Source organism: Felis catus, chromosome B2 (genome assembly GCF_018350175.1).
Source record: "Felis catus isolate Fca126 chromosome B2, F.catus_Fca126_mat1.0, whole genome shotgun sequence".
Classification (NCBI taxonomy): domain Eukaryota; kingdom Metazoa; phylum Chordata; class Mammalia; order Carnivora; family Felidae; genus Felis; species Felis catus.
This window is the reverse complement of record NC_058372.1, coordinates 27,198,970-27,214,479: the sequence shown is the minus strand read 5'-3', so window position 1 is coordinate 27,214,479 and position 15,510 is coordinate 27,198,970. Positions and strand designations below refer to the sequence as shown.

At 50.3% G+C, this 15,510-nt stretch overlaps 1 protein-coding gene across 1 annotated transcript; it reads left to right on the top strand.

Moving 5' to 3' along the window:
• The first annotated feature begins 49 nt into the window (after positions 1 to 49).
• Positions 50 to 6,115, top strand: FOXF2 (forkhead box F2). The gene is made up of 2 exons (XM_023253731.2): positions 50 to 1,629; positions 5,185 to 6,115. The coding sequence occupies exons 1-2, from the start codon at positions 447 to 449 to the stop codon at positions 5,349 to 5,351; spliced, it is 1,350 nt and encodes a 449-aa protein (XP_023109499.1). The 5' UTR covers positions 50 to 446; the 3' UTR covers positions 5,352 to 6,115.
• Positions 6,116 to 15,510: the final 9,395 nt, after the last annotated feature.

Genomic DNA, 15,510 nt, shown 5'->3' with positions numbered 1-15,510 from the left:
GAGGGACGGAGCGAGGGAGGGAGGGCGGCCGGGGGGAGGGCGCGGGAGGGAGGAAGTCTGAGAGACAGAGCGAGGAGCGCTCCTGAAGGGAGACGTCGGGCTCGTCCCCGAGGTCCCTGCCGCGGTCCCAGCTCGCGGGCGCAGCTGCCCTGCGCCGGGCCGCTTTGGTTCCTCGGGACCGGAGGCCGTTGCGCAAGACAAGGGCCCGAGGCTCCGGGGAGGGATGCGCCGGGCGTTGCCTCCGGCCCGCCGCCGCCGCCGCCGCCGCCAGAAGCCCCAGCGGAGCTGAGGGAGGCAACGCCGAAGCTCTGGCTCGCAGTGGCCACCGCTGCAGCCCGAGCGGCGGTCTAGGGCGCTCGCCGGGCTTCTGGGCCGACCCCGTTCCGGCGCCTCCACTCCCGGCCCCGGGCCCGCCCCCGCGGCCCGGCCTGGCTCACGGGTCCCAGATGACCACCGAGGGCGGGCCGCCGCCGCCCCCGCCGCGCCCGCCGCCGGCCCCGCTCCGCCGCGCGTGCAGCCCGGCCCCCGGCGCGCTCCAGGCCGCCTTGATGAGCCCGCCGCCCGCCGCCGCCGCTCTGGAGACCACCTCGTCGTCTTCGTCGTCGTCCTCCGCCTCCTGTGCCTCCTCCTCCTCCGCCTCCAACTCGGCCAGCGCCTCCTCGGCAGCCTGCAAGAACGCGGGCGGCGGCGGCGGCGGCGCGAGCGCGGGGAGCGGGGGCGCCAAGAAGGCGAGCTCGGGGCTGCGGCGGCCAGAGAAGCCTCCCTACTCGTACATCGCGCTCATCGTCATGGCCATACAGAGCTCGCCCAGCAAGCGCCTGACACTCAGCGAGATCTACCAGTTCCTGCAGGCGCGCTTTCCCTTCTTCCGCGGCGCCTACCAGGGCTGGAAGAACTCCGTGCGCCACAATCTCTCTCTCAACGAGTGTTTCATCAAGCTGCCCAAGGGCCTCGGGCGACCCGGCAAGGGTCACTACTGGACCATCGACCCAGCCAGTGAGTTCATGTTCGAGGAAGGCTCGTTCCGCCGCCGGCCGCGCGGCTTCAGGCGGAAATGCCAGGCGCTCAAGCCCATGTACCACCGTGTAGTGAGCGGCTTGGGCTTTGGGGCCTCACTGTTGCCGCAGGGCTTCGACTTCCAGGCGCCCCCATCGGCGCCGCTCGGTTGCCACGGGCAGGGTGGCTACGGCGGCCTCGACATGATGCCCGCGGGCTATGACGCAAGCACAGGCGCCCCGAGCCACGCGCACCCGCACCACCACCATCACCACCACGTCCCGCATATGTCGCCCAACCCGGGCTCCACCTACATGGCCAGTTGCCCTGTGCCCGCCGGGCCTGGGGGCGTCGGCGCGGCTGGGGGTGGCGGCGGAGGGGACTACGGCCCGGACAGCAGCAGCAGCCCAGTGCCCTCGTCCCCAGCAATGGCAAGCGCCATCGAGTGCCACTCTCCCTACACGAGCCCTGCGGCGCACTGGAGCTCGCCCGGCGCCTCGCCTTACCTCAAGCAGCCGCCCTCCCTGACTCCCAGCAGCAACCCCGCGGCCTCTGCAGGCCTGCATTCGAGCATGTCCTCCTACTCGCTGGAGCAGAGCTACCTGCACCAGAACGCCCGCGAGGACCTCTCAGGTAACGCAGTGAGCCGGTAGCGGCCCGCTGGCGGCGTCGCCTCTATCTAAGCTTTCGGGCTCCCAGGCTACTGCAACTTCCAGGGAGTCGCCGAAACCTAGGGGTCTGAAGGCACTGGGAGGAGCGGGTGCTGAGGGGAACGGGAACCTTATCCATCAGGGGGAGAGATTGAGGTCATACTGCCTTCTCTCATAGCTTTGGCCAAGAGCTGGGCCTCCAGAATTTGCGCTGCCAAGAGGATGGTGCAAAGTCGCCTGCCTCCCTAGCGTCTCTGGGTGACCCTATGGACTGCAGGTCTCAAGTCTCAGGACCGACTTAGCTTAGAGAGACAGAATGTTCTTGGGGGAGCCTGGCCAAAGAGCTGTATCTGCTTCCCTTTGTGTGTGACTGTGTTTAGTTTGTTTTGCTGTGCTTTCCTCCCAAAGTAAACGTCAGAAAGGGAGATGTTCTGTATCTTGAGGGTGTGGGTGGGGAGGGGTTGCAACTGGGCAGGAGTCGAGAGGAGGGGAAATGAGGGAAGGGCAGAGAAGAAAGCGAGGGGGGGGCAGGATCTTTCACAGAAGGGAGGTGTTTCTAGTGGGGAGGGGCAACAGCCTGTTGAGGAGCCCCTTACCTCCCAACACGGAGCACCAACCTTGGTGAGGCCAGTCTTTCCTAGGTCAGAAGGATCTGAGGCCCACATTGTGCCCCCCCCCAAGAAATATTTGCCTCTTGGACTTCACTTGTGTTGCTGGTGTAAATTATGTTGGTTGAAGATTATGAAAATTTACTGACTTGCCAAAGGCGATGAAAGGTAGGAGGGGGAGAGATGGGGTGGAGGAGGTAATTTGAATATTTAGCTATATTTATGGGGACAGTGGAGATAAACTCTCTCACATTAACTAACCCCTCTGAAGCATCCACAGCCTGTGGATTAAAATCAGGCTAATTTGACCATCAAATGGTGCTCTAGCTCACACTTACCTTTCCCCCCATTTAGAAAATATGTCACAGGATGATGCATACATATACATGTTTGTGAATCAGTGTACCACAAGAGCTTCAAGGGACACGGAAAGCCCAGAAATGGGCAAAAAGATGGTTCCCTGGATGGTGAAATTTCCCAAATAGGCCTTTTAAATGCGGGTCTCAGAGGTTAACTAAACAAAGACAGTCTCGGCAGGACCACACGGGAGAGGATTTTAGCCTGACTTAACCCACTGAGAGCAGAGTCTTGTTCAATTTTTATGGGAATTTCAACAAGTAACCAATACAGACGACCTTTCCCTCTCTCTCTCTCTTTTTTTAATCCCCTGGGACTGGCTGTCAATCACTGCTCACCCCAGGCCGGCGCCCACTCCCCCACTCTCCTGCCCACTTCTCCTCTCCCGCCCTGCCCGTTGCCCTCCTTGCTTTCCCTGTTCTCCCTCTCCACACAGGCTCTACTCACTTTAAACCCAGATTCCGAGGTTTCGCAGCTGCAGTGAGACTACACTAAAAATTAAAAACAAAAGAACTCAAAAGAAAGAGGCTTATGATTCTTCTTTGAGACCACCTTCGCCCCACCCAGTACATCGGGGCACACGCACAGGTCCCAGAAATTCGGGGATCCGGAAACAGGACACTTGGAGAACGAAAACGGCGGAACCAAAGCACGCCGGCCTCCCGCAGCGACCTTCCCAGAGAGTCTTGCACGACCTTTGGGCACAGCTTAGGGATGCTGGGGAGGCCATGGATTGGGCCAAAGCCTACCGGGACGCTTTGCTCCTTCCCTTGTCTTCTGGGTCCGGTCCCTTTCTTCTGTCCGCCCCCCCCCCCCCCGCCCTAGTTGGCAACCTCCAGTCGACAGGAGGTAGGGGCTCAGCAGGAGCAGGCTGGGTTCGAGGACGCCTGGTTAGCAGTGCGCCGCCCGCGGGGCCGCGGGCCACCGAGAGACTAGGGCCCAGCGAGGAGCCGGGAGGCCCAGCAGGGCAGAGACTGTGGGCCAAGAAGGTCTCCCCCAGCAGACGCACACGCGCGCGCACACACACACACACACACACACAGCACACCCACCGGGGGCCGCGGTCCCACTCCAGACAGGGAGGCCAAGGCCCGCGTGCTCAGGGAGACCCCGCAGTCCTCGTTAAGTACTGTGAGCCTTTCAAGATGGAGCTAGGGCTTTTATCCCTCACTGATCACATCAAAGAGCTGACGACGGCCTTCGGTCTTAAGGTATGACTTTAGCTCTGGGTCCCGCTATTTTGAGATCATAGAAGTGGCACCGAGAAGTGCTGTAACGCGATGGGTGAAGGCACCTGTGTGTAGAGAGCAACACGCACACACCGGAGCGCAAGGACCTATTGCTCCTTTACGAGAGCAGTGCGGCGCGCCGTTGGCGACAATAGATGTTACCGGGCAACAAACGTAGCCCAAGTCAGGGACCACTTAGCCTGGTGGCTCCGTAAGCCCTGGGATGCTGGCAGGCCAAGGCGTCGAAAGCAGGGCGCGAACGCTGCGGGCGGGCGAAAACGGTTTTAACGCACTTGAAAATCGAATCCGGCCCGGCACCAACGTGTGATTTATGGTGCCATAAGGCACGGGTATCTAGGAAAGACGCGGGTTAAGTGGTCTAATCCAGCCCGGTGCGGAAACAGACCCGATCCGGGAGAAGTCTGGGCCCCGGCGCGCTGCGGACACCGCGGGCCAGTGCGCCCCGGGGCCAGGAGGCGCCGAGAAAGCAAAAGCAAAAGTCGGCAGTGGGTTGGCGCCCAACAGCCGGGCTCAGGGCCTCGGCAGAGGAGCGGCCCCAGCGGAGAGGACTGAGAGCCGTCTCGGTCCTCTGCCATCCCGGAGCTCTGTCAGGGGCTGCCCGCGCTGCCGGACGTCTGGGTCTGCAGCTGAGCGCTTATGGAAGGACATTATCTGCTCCCTGGAGTCGGGCTTCTCTAGAGGAAGCCTGAGACTTTCAGGACCTACGATGACCTGCACTTTCCTTCCAGGCCCTTTGTCTTGCAAAGGGATTGTTTTCTGTCACCTTCTTTTGGGACAAAGAATAATCCCTGCTGTGACCTGCTACTCTGACTGGGCCACTTAGTTGGGAAATAAGACAGGAGGCTTGAAACTAGAAGTGGGAGCGACAGTGGCGTTTCTGGGGCAGGGGACTTGGCCTCTGCAGCTGGGGCTTTGGCAGCAAGGTCCAGGAGCCCTGCGTTTAAGGACCCCATCAGAGAGCGTGGGCCAAATGGTTCCCGTGTTGGTGCTCCCCCTGCGATTAAAGCTGTCGTGAGACTCCAGGAATAATAGGGGAATTCAGACACTCTACAACTCGGTTGAGAGGAAGATCGTGCTCTTTGCGGGTAACATCAAAACAAAACATAGTGATGGCAGAGTCCTCCTCGGACTCAGTTTGAAACTTTGAGAAACTTCTGGAGATTGGGTTTGTTCTACCAGTTTTGTTACAATAGACAAAAGGACACATCAACCCCTTTCTTACCCTGAATCAAAATAAGGCATGAGTTAAGTTAAAATTTAAAAAGTGATATGCCCCATCCTCAGACTGTTTGTGAAGAGTTTTTCTTTTCTTTCGTCTTTCAGTGGGACTGCCTCGATACCAGCATCACTCTACCCCAGTGTGCGACAGAAAAGATTTTGTCCTCAACTTTAATGGCATTTCTTCTTTCCATCCCTCTGCAAGCGGGCCATATTATCACCATCACCACCACCAGAGCGTCTGCCAGGATATTAAGCCCTGTGTCATGTGAATGGGGGGAAGGAGGCCATGCCAAGGCCGCTCTCGGCTCTCTTCCTCCACAGGGCAGAAGTAACTGAGGTGGACTCCCACAATATGCACGGCGCTAGCTGTAAGTAGCACACCAGTCACTTAGCCAGAATCCCCAGGCCAGCGCTGTTCATGGATACTTGTCTACCATTGGTAGAAGGACAGCCCCTGGTAAAGTAATGCCCCTCATATGAATATGTGCAGGCTCCCAGTGAGGGGGAGAGCCAACTGAGAACTCAACTTCTTAGCAGAGATGGTAAAAAGTTACCACATGAAAAACATAAACATGTAACTCTGGGATCTTCATTACCTTCCGTAATCAGGGTCTGAAAAACGCAAGTTGTGTGTGTGTGTTTTTCTTTGTCTATGAAAATTTGTGTGCTTTTCAAAAAGGCAGTGCTAAGCACAAGACTTCAAGAAAGCCTCATCTTGTTGCCTAGCCAAGTAAGAGAGTTCTGTTTCGCCAAACACTAAGTTTGGATACAGGTGCCAAAGAACATTATTAAGAAAGTATTTAGAAACAATGTGTCTAGTTTAAGAAAGTGGTTTTCAGTATTGTGACAATACAACGTTTTTTTACAAGGTTGTTTTCTACCACCATATTTTAAAGATATTTTTATGATTTTCGTGTATACTCACACTTTGCTTGTATTTTAAAAGAAGGATATATTTGCACTTATGTATACTTTTACAGTTTGCCAAACTATTTTGATGTAAAATTTTTTTCAATAAAATATATATAACAAATAGCTGTTTTAGGGATCTATTTCCTCCACTGGTGTCCTGGGATCACCAGGTTCTCTCCTCTGCCAGCCGGCAATGCAACTCTACACTGTGGGGTTTTTTTTTTTTTTTTTTCCAAGTTGTATAATTGACGTGGTGTGGGGTCTGTGCCTTGAGTAACACAGGCCAGGTTCTGATTGTGGGTCTTCTCAGGAGAGAAAGAGAAGAAGGAACTTCTTCTGTTCTTTCTTTCCTTCACCCTAGCTCTTTCTGGCTAAACAAAAACCAGAAGGTAAAAGGAACTTAAGAGAAAACCAGGCAAGATAATGAAAAGCAAGAGTCTGATTTGAGGAAACCAAGTTTCGTGCCCCTTTTGTTCTCTTTCCTGTGGCCAAGGAGAGTTTTGCCTTTTGCTCTTTGCTCTTCCCCACTAGCAGGCAGTGATGGGGCAGAGTGGAAAGTCACCATCTAGGGCTGGGCTGAGCCTGGGCTCCTGTGAGCTCAGTGGAGGCAAGAAAGGAGTGGTATCCAAAGAATAGGACCAGCTTCCCCTTTTCAAGTCACAGTTTTGTTGATTACATTTTATTGTGGGTGGTGGTCAGATCCTAAAGTGTCCAGAGGCGGATGGCTGTGGAGAGGTAATGGGCGTTCTGTGAGCATTTGATCTTTTAATTTCTTTGGAGAGTAACAGAAGCAGGTACTCATCCTCAAAAAAAGGTGTTCTGTGACTGCTGTCTGTCCCCACCCCCAATTCAGAGCCTGGCCAACCCTGCTTAGCAGAAGCGCTCTCAACCCCCACACATCTCTCCCCTTCCTCCCTTGTCCCCTATGCTCCCCCCTTTCTTTTAACAAGGGATCTCCTTCAGGGATTCCTTCAGAGCCCCTTTCCCTTGCTCCATGTCCCAAGGTTCCCCAATCATGAATGCTATAGGCAGAGCTGGTAAAGCTCTGGATTAAAAAGAGAGAAAATAGGCCAACTAGGCAGCAGGACTTGCTTCTTGTCAGCCCACCCTCCTCTGAACAGTCCTTCAAAGTCATGGGCAGTTTCAGTAACAGTCAATCTGAGCAGTATCAGAGAGGTTCTCAACCCATGATCAAGCTGCGGATTTTCCTTCCCAACTTGGGTCTGGTGTTTTGCTCTTAGTTTTGTTTTTGCTTTTGCTTTCGAAAACTCACCTTTGTTTCTCATGCCCTAAAAGGTCTTTCTCCCAGTCACCAGGCACTTAATACCACTCAGTAGATATCTCACACAGAAGGTTTTTGTATTCCAAGCAAATTTAAGTCCAAAGACAGTTTCATTAGTAAAACATCTTGTTTTCAAAAGTCTTAACCGTCTTCCTAATCCTTAAGTTTCCTTTCTATATTTTCCAAAATTAATCAGTGATTTAAACATGTCTTTTGTGTCTCCATTATCATATTTGCAGTTAAATAGGGCTTTTTTTTTTCCCTTTTTATACTGAACTACACAAGGGCCTGCTATAAATTATGAAGTCAGTTTCAGAGTTTGCTCCGACCACAGTGCTGTGTTTACATTCCTTCCAAGGCAGCCGGCATGGTCGTAATTTATATCCTAAACACTTGAACGTAACTTGTTTATACAGAGAATGACAAGACCTCAAAGACAAAAACGCTGAGTCTCTTCGGGGTGACTGCTTTGGAAAGGCTAGCGCGCCCCCTAGTGGCACAAGGAGACCCAGGCACGCAATTATTCATGGTTGTTTCAAGCTGTGGAAGAACTTGACCCATTTTGTGCTTTTCCACATCCCTATAATGTGGAGATGTTGCTCCTATTTACAGATGTGTACTAGGTCATGGCTAGCAGGGTTAGACTTCCGTTTTCTGATTTCGGTTCATTTCGCTTTTTTTTTTTTTAAGTAAGCTCTACGCCTAATGTGGGGCTTGAACTCATGACCCTGAGATCAAGAGTTGCATGCTGTATCCACTGAGCTAGCCAGGCTGCCCTCATTTCACATCTTTTAAACCCGACATCACATGTAAAAACCTGGAATTAATGTTGCAAACACAGGAACAATGGCAATCTTCACTTGGAGGGGTTGATAGACACAGACTGCTGGGCCCACCCCCCAGGTTCTAACTCAGTCTGTCTGGGGAGGGGCTCAAAAGTTTATACTCCTAATAAGTTCCCAGGTCTAGAGACCACACTTTGAAAACCACAGGTCTAGGAAGGTAGTCTCACAGATATTTTATATGTTCAGATGGGTAGGTATTGAAGCTAGTCCATTAATTGTTAAGCAAAGATCTAAAGGGATTTTTTAAAATAGTTTGTACACCCAAATACCTCTGTGATTGGTTACTGGGGAAGTGCAAAGCCTAATTTTGAAAATAGAAACCTGCCCATTTTTATCCAAAGCACTGAGGCCTCTTATTATATTATAGTTAACTTTGCAAAGAAAAGTCAGGTGGAAACACTAAAGTCTACCTGCTTCAGTAGAGCAGTAAGTTTAGGTACTTACACACACCAGGATGTTGAAATTCTCCAAATGGAAGGAGGTGGTGATTGGAGCAAGTAGGAAAGGAAATCCTTTATTAGTTATAAAATCTTTTAAGGAACACAGAAAAGGCAAAGAAAGGAAGCTGTGATTTCCATATATAGAAGTAGTGATTCCTAGATACAGAGGGGTCAGGCAGAACCATAGGTGGGCAGAGAGAAGAGAGAGACAGAAGGAGAGAGACAGACAGATGGAGGGAGAGGGAGGGAGAAAATAGGGGGGTAAGAAATGGGGTGGGGGAAGGACAGAGAGGGGGGAAAGAAAGAGAGGGAGGGATAGAGGAAGGGAAGGAGATAGACAGAAAAGAGAGAGAGAGAGATCTGGAAAGGAGGAGTCTCTGAAAAATATTTCATGAATCCCTGTCCCAAAGCTAGCAAAGCAGCTTTGAAGCTAGACTGCCATCCTCAGAGGCAACTATTATCTCTCCAAGTGTGCAATGCCAAGACATTGACTGAAAGGCCCATGTACTTGTTTTGCTTGGCTTCTGCCTGGATTCTGAGGAAGTAAGTGAATTCTCTAGTTGTGCACGCTCAAGTTTTCTGAACTGCTGCAGCAACTTCTAGAGAATTTAGGGTAATAATCTTGATTTACATTTTAGAAAGTAGAAATCTGATTTCAGGGAAAATTTTTCAGGTGCACAGTATATATATGCCACTGTATGGAATTAAATGGAATCAGCACCTCCTTCCTAAAGGAAAAACTGTCTTGTGGATTCATATATACCTAATTACTGTTCATAATGGGAATTAATTCAAAACAGGCACCAACTTATTTAGAATGGAAATATATTTTAATATATTTTATCAGAACGGAAATATATTTTACCAAACCTGCCTCTATGAAACACTATCTGAGCAAGGAAAAACACCACAGATGTAGACATTGGGCCAGAAAGGGCCACGGCACATGGGTGTCAAGATCATTTGGGAAAAAATGAAAGTCCTGGAAGTGCTTTTGGAGTTCAGTGTGCCCTGAGTCCACAGAAATCCAACTGATAAATATTCAGCTCTCCAGTTCCTGGGGGACTTGTCCAGCCCAGTGTCGATTCACCAGTCCACTTGGCATAGTGTGTGCAGGAAAGAGAGAGAGAAGGTCTGAGAGCAGTGTGGAGGCTATGTCCTCAACAACATCCCCCCCCATCCCCCAAATAGAACACATCTTATTTTCCCAGCTTGGGAGTTGCTGTCTTACAGATAGAAAGAGACCCAGGGAGCCTCGGCCAGAGCCAGTCGGTGGCTTGGGCCCCCAGACTGTACCATACCACCTCGAAGAACTGGCAGAGCACCTCCAGCATCACAAACTGCTTTGAATTAGATAGGGTTTGGCCCCAGAGTGGGTAGAGGAAAACCTCCTCCCCCTCCCTCTCCTGGTGATCACTGGGGTTGCTTTTCATGTGCCACTACCTGAACGCAATCCCTCATCTACAGGGAAAATAATTAATCCCCCATCACTGGATGCTCTGGCTGTTGTCATTTGGACTTTATCTAGGACATTTCATTCCCATTTCCTAAGCACTTCTCCACGGTGCCCCTCTCATGGCCCATGAGGCTGTCTTTGTCATCTTTGCTTTGTTTTTTATTATAGAGGAGATGGAGGCAAGGCCCAGGAACCGCATCTGGCAGTGGGTAATGAGGCAGCTGGTGTGCATCCCCTTCTCTGGGGGGCATTTCAGTGTGCAGAGCCTCATGCTCTGCTCTATCTACATGAACTCATGTCATCCAGGCTCCCCTTAATCTGTTCACCTCAGCACTAAGCAGACTGAGGCATCAGTAAATCATGAGTGGATGAGCCACAGGATGATGTACGCCAATGGCTAGTCTTCAAGATGAAGGAGAGAAGCTGCTATTAGGAAAGAATCACTTTAATGGATTGAAATACTAGTTACTAGGTAACTAGGCCAGTACTTAGTGTCTGAACAGGGATTCCCAAGATATCAAATCAGCTGACATGCTCCCATGTTGGGGGTTCAGCAATTACTTGAGGAAGCATTTGTACACTCCACAGTGGGTCACAGCCCAAGTGCCTGGTAGAGGGACACAGAGAGCTTTGAAAGCCACTCATGACCATTCCATCACCCACCCAGCCAGCTGAGTTGGCTCCTAGGGAGGCAGACCTGAGCCGCAGTGTTCTTAAAAGTTCTCCATGGTGCTTTTACTCTTCTGGCCAAGATTGACAACCACAATTGAAGATTACCTTGTTTACATATCACAGAAATCCTTTGTGGAAGGTGTTATCAACACAATCTTGTTGGTTTGCAGATGAGAAAAGGCCAGCCCAGCCATTTAGCTGGTGTCTACACTGGCTCCTCTGTCTATAAAGCGTGTGTCCTACAGCTTTGGCAAATCAGATGCCCCAACTTGTCCCACACAGTCACATAGAATCTCTGGGTGGGACTGAAGTGTCAGGAGCCTTGAAAACTCCCCAGGTGAAGCCCTACTCTATCTTCCTGCACACTGGGCTGAATGGCAGGTCTGGCCTCAGACTCTTCCTTTGTGTTCAGGGAAGACCTACAGGGAAGGAAAGCACAGGCCAGCATAGCCATGAGGTATAACTTCACAGTAATCACTTACTAAGGTTCTTTTCCAGAAGAAAAGTTGAGTTGGGGGAAGGCATACAGTGTGAGGGCATGGGCAATGAGTTGGGAAGGAGACACGTGAAAGGACAAGCAAGGAATGTTAGAGCCCTCACCCCTCTCTCAGGGCTACTGGAACTGGCCAACTGGGGCTGTGCAGAATCACAGCATCACTCAGCATGTCACTGCAATTAGGACATCTAGGTGATAAAACAGGGTTTCACCTGCTCAGGGCTTCCTACAGGGCAGTTGTCAATATTGCAATTGGATGGTGATAGTGAAGGTAATGATGTGCAGTCCCTAGCCCCTGTGCACTAAGACTAGTAGTCCAGCCATAGTGTCAGATAGGAGATACCCCTCTCTGTGACTGGGGACAAGGCCAAGTGAATCAGAGCCATTGCTTAAAGAAAACACACATGGGCAGACATGCACACAAACACAGGGGACACAGACACACAGACACATGAACACAGACACACAGTCTTCTATTCAGTTGTGATTTAACTCCAAGTAAGGAAAGGTTGACATTTTATCACACCTGCCATCTTTCCAAGTCTCCGAGTTGACTACAACTATGTAATATTCACCTTCTGAGGTTTCTTTTTGCTAATGGCAGGACTTTCTCCTCCTTTAATTCCAGAAGTGTAAAGAACAGGCTGTGTTAAATTAAATGGTGACTTTTGTTTTCAAAGACCATACTGAGCCTCACCCCAGTCATAAACAAGGTTCGAACCAGGCATAGTACAATGTTGTCCAAGATATGCACAGTGCTTCCTGGAGCAGCAGGACAACAACATATAGTTATTTATGGCATGGTGCTTGAAGGGTGCTTTAGTTTTTCCTCCAAGTGGTGAGGTCCCAGTGGGCTCTGATTCTGTCAGCCTCTGAACACTGGATGTATCCTTACAATGATAAGAACTGGGGTGGTGAGCAAGAGAGATACCCTCTTCCTTTTGGATGGTCCCTTCTTTACAGGCAAGTCTCAACTCTCCAGAGGAACCAGACAGGTGACCAGCAGGAAGTCCTCAACTAGATGTGAATCAATCAATGAATGTCTGAGCCAGGAACACATGAAAGACGGCACACCAGCTTTGGGTCTTCACTAGCAGAGATATAGACAAATGAATGCTCATGAACAGTCCACTCCAAGCTGTAGGGGCAAAACCCTGTTCTTTATCATGACCTGAAAACATCTCCCACAGAGAGTACATACGCTAAAGAAAATGTCTTTCCAAACAGCATACCCTGTTCACTGAGCATAGGGGTATATGAAGAGCAGAGATGTCAGCGGCAGGCAGAGCTGACTTCTCCAAAATCTTAACCCTGCCACTTACTGTATTACTTCAGTTTGTGGTGGCTCAGTTTCCTAAACTGGGCAAGGTGGGTACTGATACCAACCTTAAATATTGATGGGATGATTAAAAGGCTACAAAGCAGTTAGTTCCTGGCATAATGTAGGTGGTGAAGATATAGTTCCTCAGTCTTCTACAAGCATAGGAGCAGGGCATGGGAAAGCTGCAAAAGGCCTGATGTCACTTTATGTATAAACCGTGTCCCAACTAAGTCCTAAATGGAGAAGAAATGTTGCTGTTATCAGTGTATGCAGACGGAGGAATTGAGCACAGGATAGTTTTAAGTATTATAAGTATAATTTTACTAAGGCTACCATAACAAAGTACCACAAATTGGGTGAATTAAGCAATAGGAGGTTGTTGTTTTTTTCTCTCAGTCTCAGAAGCCAAAAGTCCAAAATCAAGGTGTGAGCAGAGTTGGGTTCTTCTGAAGCCTCTCTCCTTGGCTTGTAGATGACCATCTCTGCCCTGTGTCTTCATGTCGTCTTCCTTGTGTGTCTGTCTCTGTACCCAAAACTCCCTTTTATAAGGACACCAGTCATTTTGGATTGGCACTCACCCTAATGACCTCACTTTAACTTGACTACCTCTGTAAAGACCCTATCTCCAAATAAGGTCACTAGGAGTTAGGACTCTAACATGTCTTTTTTTGGGGAACACAATTTTCAGCCCATAATAAATATAAACCAAGCTCACAGCTGAACACAAATACACTTGACTTATTAAGGTCCCAAACCCAGGGCCTTCTCCACTGCCCAAGACAACTTAGAATAAGCAAGCTCTCTGAAGAATGCTCATGATAGCTGGGCCATTGAAGCAGGCCTTCTTCTCTCCATCTACTGCCTTGAGTGTTGAGTGGCCCGGAAACTAGATTTTGTTTCCTTCAGCTAGAAAATACTCAATAGCCAGCATGTAAGAGAGCCTTAGCCCCTGGCTAGTCTACATTTTCTTGGGCAAAGCCTCCAAAGTGCTCAGAAATGGGCCCTACAAAGATCACACCTCCCAAAAGAGAAAGAAGACCTGGAAAAAAGATTTTTTCCTTTTTTAACTGGAGAAGAGGTAGTATTATGAACACAGTATTATGATCATTCAGTGTTAGGAGAAGCAGCTCTGCTGGGTTACTGGATACTCAGATTCTCTGCTGACCAGCATGTATAATCTATCAATCTTTAAAGTAGTCTTACAGGGTTTGCATTACTAAACCCATTTCCTAGATGAGCAAACTCATTCGCCAGCACAGAGCTAGTAACTAGGAGGGCTGAAACCCCAACTGAACCCATCTGCCTGCACACATCTGAATTGGGCATTAGGGAAAGGAAGGAATGACAGCTGCAGTTGGGGAGGCTTTGCTTAAGGAAAGGCATGTCCAGTATTCCAGGATGTCCACAATGCCCACCATAGCAATGCATGAGATGTCAGGGTATTTGTCCAAGAAGCTCATAAGTTGCACAAGGCACAGCCCACACTATAGCAGACATCCCCATCCTCATCCCACATGAAGGAACAGACCCCTGATGAGGCCAGGCAAAGGCAGTGGGGCTTCCAGGACTCCTACCCTTTTTCCTAAGGGCCCAGGTGAGAACCATCTGCACAGCCCCCAGACCTCACACCATTGGTGGTTGCATGGTTCTCTGGGATCCCACAGTGAGCAGCCTGATCTGCCCTCAGACCAACTTCCCACCCTGGGTATAAGCTGGTTCTGCCCAAGAAAAAGCAACACTCCTAGTCCTGTTAAGAGGTGAGTTGGAAGGTGTGTGCCAGTCTGAAAAGGGACTTCAGGAAAGCATGGAGAAGAGGAGAGCCAGCTCTCAACATCTAGGATGACTCTGACCCAGACTGATTCTGACATAAGGATCCAAACTCTATTCCCACGAGATCATTGCCACCAACCTGTCCTCCAGTGAACTAAAAGTCCCCTGCAGGCTTGGGGGACACAAGATCTGTCCTCAGAGGGAGCCTGGGGAGCAGGAGGGAAGCTCAGCACTTGCTGGGATTGCAGTTTCCCCATCCTCCCCTCTCCTGATGGCTCTTTGTTTCTCAGACCATAGCAGAGGCTGAGTCACTGAGGGATTTTAATTTGGAAAACAAGATTACAAAAGAAAGAAAGAAACCATGATTCTATTAACAATTATATGCAGAACAAGACCAAAGTTACAACTTTCATTTTTTTCCCTCCAAATTTGGTGCTGACTTTAGATGAGGCTTTCCAGAATTTCAAAGCAGGCTCTATTCTCATGGAACAAGAGTCAACTACAAGAGAAACAGAAGGTTTGGTTCTAGGACTTTTATTTCCTTTAACATCAAGGCCCTGATGAAAATGTGAAACCTGATTTAACTGTTGGGGACAGGAGAGAGCTTGAAGACGCTTTTTAGAAGGAACTAGGGCACAGGGATATTGTAAGAAAAAGGTATAGAAAGCCTGAAAGCAAATGTAGGGAGAAAAGAACTGATAGGCATGTTCAAATTCTCAAGGCCACCCCAGCTTGTTATTTTGGACCCTGGAGGAAGGGTGGGAGATTGGGACCCTCATCCAACAGACTTGAAGACCACCCTGCATTCTTGCCTTTGCAGTTTTTAAAAGCAGCCCCTGCATCTCAGGGCAGAAGCCCAGCGCGGGGTGGGCGGCAAGCTTTGTTGTCCTGTCTTCCTGCCAGTCCTCTTCCTAGCCGAGCCCCGGAGCTGCCTCTGTCACTGCCTTGTTTGATATTTTCAAATCCGGCCTGAGGCAGATGATGGGGCCACAGGAGGAGAATCCTTCAGGGTGTCTTGTTTGGTTTGGAAATATTTAAATGTCTGCTGCATTTCCTCGGAGAGGGGAAACGTCAGGGCCTGTGGGAGAGCCCTGCACTCTGGCCGCAGCCCTGCAGGGACCCCAGCTCCTCTGCCCCTGACCTGGGACTGAATCCCGGGGGCCCCCTCCCTCCACTCCCATTCAGAGCACCATGAGAAACTCAAGACAGTCCAGACATTCCCCACAACCTGTTT

What these genes read in the sequence shown, in the direction of transcription:
- FOXF2 (XM_023253731.2), top strand. Translation starts at nt 447, where the DNA reads ATGACCACCGAGGGCGGGCCGCCGCCGCCCCCGCCGCGCCCGCCGCCG. An exon ending in CGCCCGCGAGGACCTCTCAG is followed by an intron (nt 1,630 to 5,184) that starts GTAACGCAGTGA and finishes TTCGTCTTTCAG; the next exon opens with TGGGACTGCCTCGATACCAG.